Below are 6,000 nucleotides of genomic sequence, written 5' to 3' on the forward strand. Positions count from 1 at the left end.
CTAGTGCTATTAGATATCAAGCTTTCTATCTGCAAGGACACTATCAAGCAAGATATCTGATATTCTACCAAGCTAGATATCAAGTTTTCTGGTGCTGGAGATGCTGTTCCAATCTGACAGGGAATCATCATACCACTTTCCAAGGCTTTTAATTGGGTTCCCCTGGATGTTCGGGATCACTTCTCCTTGAACAAGTAGCTTGAACCTTCCAGTTGTTTTGCCCTTTTGGATCACCAGTCTCCTTGATTTCTTGGGCTTGAAGACCTTTTTTGCCCACGTGGCCATACGATCCAGTTCTTCCAGGACCCATCTTGCCTGCCCGTGAGTTGGTGTTATCACTGTAAGGTCATCCATAAATGCCCTGATTGCTGGCTGTTGACATCCTGCTGCGGTCTTCGGCCCTCTTGACTTTGTGCTCGCCGCAGAGATGATCAGGTTCATACCCATGATGAACAAGATGGGAGAGATTGTGCATCCTGTCACTATCCCCTTCTCCACTGGCTGCCATTTTGTTGTATACAATCGTAGCTTGATGTCTCTCAGGTAACTGGTGATCATGCCCTGGATGTTATGTGGGATGGGGTAGTAGTCCAAAGCAATGCTTGCATGCTTGACTATCTCTTGCACCTCGCTCCATGATGGACACTCTGTGCTGAGGGATGTGGTAGGTGGGTCGATGTTAATAAGCCCATGAATTCCTCCAAGAGCTTTGTCTCTTGTAGGATCACTAAATGCCTCCTCTACTGACTGCTCCGACTCCTTTTTGGAACTTGTTAGAGTCCCAGACCTCACCTCCCCAGAAGTGATTTTGTGAAGTGGTAGGGGTCCTTTATAAACTGGGCTCTTGCACCTTCCTGCTTCTTCTGCCTCTGCTTGACCCTTTCAGCTCTTCTTGTTCTGATAAGCTACTCACGAAAGGCTGGCTGTCAGCTCTTTTATTCGTTCCTTTTTCACTGTGCTTGCCTGTTTGAATTGCTTCCTCAAGGTTTTGATCTCCTTCCTCAGTTGTTTGATCTTTCTCTCTCTTCTGTTGTCCTGCTTCTCTGGTCTTGCTCTATTCTCTCTCTTTGGCACTATTCCATTAATGACTGTTGCGATCACATTTGACCTCTGATGTTATTCTGGCAGTGTCAGAAGATTTGCCTCTCAGTCCTGCAGTGACTTCTCCAACGACGACCGTCAAATTGTCTTTGTTTTTCAAGACAAGTCATGACCAAAATTAACGTTAAAGATTTCTTTGTAGCCACCATTTCAATCCTCCGTGTAACGCAGCTCACTGTCACCGAACGTGTCATTGATTGATGAAAAACTCCTGACGAGTTTTCTTACATTCATCTGTTTTTAACATGTCTTGATTGTCGTACAGTCTGATATTTATGACAACTGTGATCGTACAGTGTGACATGGCTTACAGCGAGGATCATGTTGGTACAGTCTGACAAGCAACAACAACTTTATTATGTGCGATTAAAAATGTGCGATTAATTGTGAGTTAAAGGGATACTCCACTCTAAAATGAAAATTCTGTCATCATTTACTCACCCTCATGTTGTTTCAAACCTGTATGAATTTCTTTCTTCTGCTGAACAGAAAGGAATATATTTAGATGAATGTCAGTAACCAGACCGTTTTTGGTACCATAGTAGGAAAAAATATATATACTATGGAAGTCAATGGTACCAAAAACAGTCTGGTTACTGACATTCATCTAAATATCTTCCTTTCTGTTCAGCAGGATTTTTTTTTTTATTGAAAACAACATTGGCATATAGCCTACTGTAGTGTTCAACACTAACATTCTCAGACTTGGAGCAAATAATCTCTCACACAATGTAACACTGTCCATCAATAAAAGGGTGAAAAAAGTACTGACGAGGTCCTGATATTGACGAGGGGGCGGAGAATTCGCATCAGCTGTGTTTGTGCTTGGCCATCAAGTGGTATTTCAGACTGGACGTACGACGACCGTCAAATTGTCTTTGTTTTTCAAGACAAGTCATGACCAAAATTAACGTTAAAGATTTCTTTGTAGCCACCATTTCAATCCTCCGTGTAACGCAGCTCACTGTCACCGAACGTGTCATTGATTGATGAAAAACTCCTGACGAGTTTTCTTACATTCATCTGTTTTTAACATGTCTTGATTGTCGTACAGTCTGATATTTATGACAACTGTGATCGTACAGTGTGACATGGCTTACAGCGAGGATCATGTTGGTACAGTCTGACAAGCAACAACAACTTTATTATGTGCGATTAAAAATGTGCGATTAATTGTGAGTTAAAGGGATACTCCACTCTAAAATGAAAATTCTGTCATCATTTACTCACCCTCATGTTGTTTCAAACCTGTATGAATTTCTTTCTTCTGCTGAACAGAAAGGAATATATTTAGATGAATGTCAGTAACCAGACCGTTTTTGGTACCATAGTAGGAAAAAATATATATACTATGGAAGTCAATGGTACCAAAAACAGTCTGGTTACTGACATTCATCTAAATATCTTCCTTTCTGTTCAGCAGGATTTTTTTTTTTATTGAAAACAACATTGGCATATAGCCTACTGTAGTGTTCAACACTAACATTCTCAGACTTGGAGCAAATAATCTCTCACACAATGTAACACTGTCCATCAATAAAAGGGTGAAAAAAGTACTGACGAGGTCCTGATATTGACGAGGGGGCGGAGAATTCGCATCAGCTGTGTTTGTGCTTGGCCATCAAGTGGTATTTCAGACTGGACGTGCTGTGATGATAACTCAGTTCACAACGACAAAGCACACAGATCACTTTGGTCTTGTCAATGGAACCATTTGGCAACTTTTTAAAAGTAAACTTTCCATTCAGAATCTTATTGGCATCCATTTCAGCATCTTGCGCTCGTCATTCATCCACTCAAAATGTAACGTTAAAGGGGGTCGCACACCAATGAGAAGTGCAGCGCCCCGTCACGCAGTGCCTCGTATTTAAAATTCAAACACATCACTCTCTGTGAGTGTACACAAGCCGGCGGCGCCATTCAGCGTCTGTCCTCGGCACCCAGAAACAGCTCAGGACCTTGTTCAAAATCCTGTGCCGTTTACATAGTTTTATATTAAATTTGCATTTGTCTCAAATCGTTGTTAATGTATATACTGACTTACCCTGTGCTCCAATATACATTCAGTTTTACCTTCATTTACAGAAATCAGCTGGTTGAATGAAAATAGCTGATGTTATCAGATAAACGAGCGCACATCCAGCCAGACACTAGAATTGCCCTGATGATTGACATTCACAACACCTGACAAGCAACAATCGTAAAGGACTATTATAAATCGCACAGTGTGCACCTGCCTTTAATTACTTCAGTCTTCCTCGTTCCCTGCCTGTTTGTCTCCTTGGTTATAAATTTGATTAGTCCTTAGTTCAGGTGGGTCTTGTTAATTAGTCTCATTAATTCCTCTGTTTGTGGTGTACTTAAGCCATGTTTAGTCCTATCCAGTTGTCAGGTCTAATGTCTTATTTAGTTGGTTGTTCTGCTCCTGAGCTTGTTCCTGTTCATGACATTCTGTTTTGTGAAGAAAGACTGCTCCACTTAGATCTTGTTTAATCTCTACTGCAACTTACAGTGACATTCAGAGCTCAAAAAAACCCTCTGTTGTCCTGGATCTGTGAACAGGAAACAAACATAGTGGTTTGGACCGAGCCATAAACAATCCCAGCCAATCAAGCTTAAGCAGCCTGAAGGGGATGTTTCATTTGATTTGCTATTGAGCTCAAATGTCAACAACCTTTCACAAACCCATATTTGGAGACTCTGCTTTAAACTGTTTTCTGTTAGTAACATTTCCTCAAGAAGCTTTAACCCCCTAGGGCAGTGGTTCTCTAAAGTGTGTGGGACACTGCAGAGTGGGTGAAGGAGATCAGCAGAAAAATAGAAATATTAGTGAATAGTGGTTGGCACTCTGCCTTGATAAAGCAGCACCGAACACCAATTCCACTCAATTGTTTTTCTTAAGACTGTTGACTTGTCACAAGATTTGTTCAGTGTTTAAGGGGGGCATGACTAAAAAAAGTTTGAGAACCACTGCCCTAGAGCAAGTAGCCCATGACAACAAAAAAAATCCCTGTCCATATCCACTTCCCATGGCCTAAGTAATGTTAATTATGTGCTCTTGTTATTCTTTATGAATATTTGGCTTACAAAATATTTTCAGGCTTACAAAACATTTTCCACCAATCCTTTCCCCCCAGTTTGACTTTGGTGGCTGGATGCCTAACTACCCCACTGCCCTCAGAAAGCCCCCTCCCAAGGAGAAAGGCCAGACCACTGAGGACACGATACTGGAGACCCTACCTGATGTGAGCACGACGGTGAATGGAATGGCTGTCCTGACACTGCTGAGCCAGGACTCTGCAGACCATGTGAGTTTTTACACCATCAGGGAACATGTTAAAAGACTGCAATTAAATTTTCCTGTGAAAAAGTGAAAAATCTGAATGGTGTTCTTGCATATGCCATCATTTTACTCTGGATGACAATGGCTTACTTACACCGCTTTCATTCCTCTAGTTTGCATTACTTGAGTGTTACATTACAAAGGAGATTTAGCAAACTGTAAGCATAGTGTTGCAGTGGGCTATTACAGAATATTAGTGTGCGGTCATACAAAGTGTGTTAAACATTGTCATATACATGTTTCTTATCAACATGTTATTTACGATTACAATCTTGATACCCTGTCCGTAGTACCCTCTGGGACATTTCCCAGAAAATCTGTATGATGAGGAGGTCCCCTGCAAGCTCATTGAAGATTTTCAAAAGGATCTGAGGGAGTTGTCCGATCTCATCGAGAAGCGGAACAAGAAGCTGGAGCTTCCCTACACCTATTTGAACCCCAAAAATGTGGACAACAGTGTAGCCATTTGAAAGGAATACAGAAGTCCTTCTTAATACATTTGTCTTTCTATTAATAGCTTTGTCAATAAAAATAAAGACCAAAGCAAAAATAAATCAAAATGAGTCATGGGTGTTGCTTTTCAGGGAAATAAGATAATGTGAAATGCACTGCTTAATGTGTGGTGCATTTTTTTAACTTGTGGGTTCTGATATATGTTTTTACAGCTGTGGTGCCATCTACTAACATTAGTCAGTACAGTCCTGCTATATTAAACATTGCATATGTGGCAGGGTCATCAGGTAATAGGGAAAATAGAGACCCCAGAACGACACTTAACAGTCGTCTACGCCACATGGAATATCAGCCCTGCACATGGGGGTGCACAGGTTTGTTACCCATATTTGGGCAAGTAGAGAGAAAGGCAAGGGAGTATTGCTGCGTTCCAGGCAGGTTTTTGAGCACGTAAATCACGACTTCACTTCACGACTCACGACTTTGTAGCCTTCCAGGCCAGTCACGCCAAACTACCGTGTACCGCCTGCAGAAACTTGTTGTTTTGTATTGTTTCGCGGGCTCAGACGTCAGAGCTCGTAACTGGGAGTACATCGATCTAGTACGAGTTCACGGGTGACTGCCGTTCCAGTGCACTTTCACGGGTATAAAGTCGGAAAAACACGGGTTACAGGTTGCCTGGAACGTGGCATAAGATGCGGTAACTTTATTAAAGTTTAAGAAAAATTAAGAAAAATAACTAAGGGACCGGTATTTATGGAATGGACCACCGGAGGAAAATAGGGGAGGGTCATGCCTTTTATTTTTTGTTGAGGGGAGGGTCATCCAAAAAAATTTAGTCTAGCGGGGAAGGGTCACCTAACTTTTGTATGCATGATAACAGCAAACTTTAAAAGTGGCTTGTTTGGTGAATATTTTTCCATGTAGTTCCATGTAAGTTCTCCCAGTCTTGACCTCCCCATCGCTAGCAGATGGTCTGACCCAACACAAATCAGACACAAAATATCAAGTTCAGTTTGGCGCTGTTTGACAGTGTGCACGCACTCAGAAATTGTGCATCATGTCAGAACAGTACGCCAATGAAATATTTACCCGGCAAAGCT

At 41.6% G+C, this 6,000-nt stretch overlaps 1 protein-coding gene across 1 annotated transcript in view; it reads left to right on the forward strand.

Annotated features, from left to right (window-relative positions):
- The window catches only part of LOC128013818 (hydroperoxide isomerase ALOXE3), a 50,162-nt gene extending 45,158 nt beyond the window's left edge, over positions 1–5,004 (forward strand). The window contains exons 15-16 of the mRNA XM_052596991.1: positions 4,239–4,409; positions 4,735–5,004. Coding sequence (XP_052452951.1) covers positions 4,239–4,409; positions 4,735–4,914 — 351 coding nt within the window. The 3' untranslated portion in view covers positions 4,915–5,004. The remainder of the gene's footprint in view (positions 1–4,238; positions 4,410–4,734) is intronic.
- Positions 5,005–6,000: the final 996 nt, after the last annotated feature.

Source organism: Carassius gibelio, chromosome B25, assembly GCF_023724105.1.
Source record: "Carassius gibelio isolate Cgi1373 ecotype wild population from Czech Republic chromosome B25, carGib1.2-hapl.c, whole genome shotgun sequence".
Lineage (NCBI taxonomy): Eukaryota > Metazoa > Chordata > Actinopteri > Cypriniformes > Cyprinidae > Carassius > Carassius gibelio.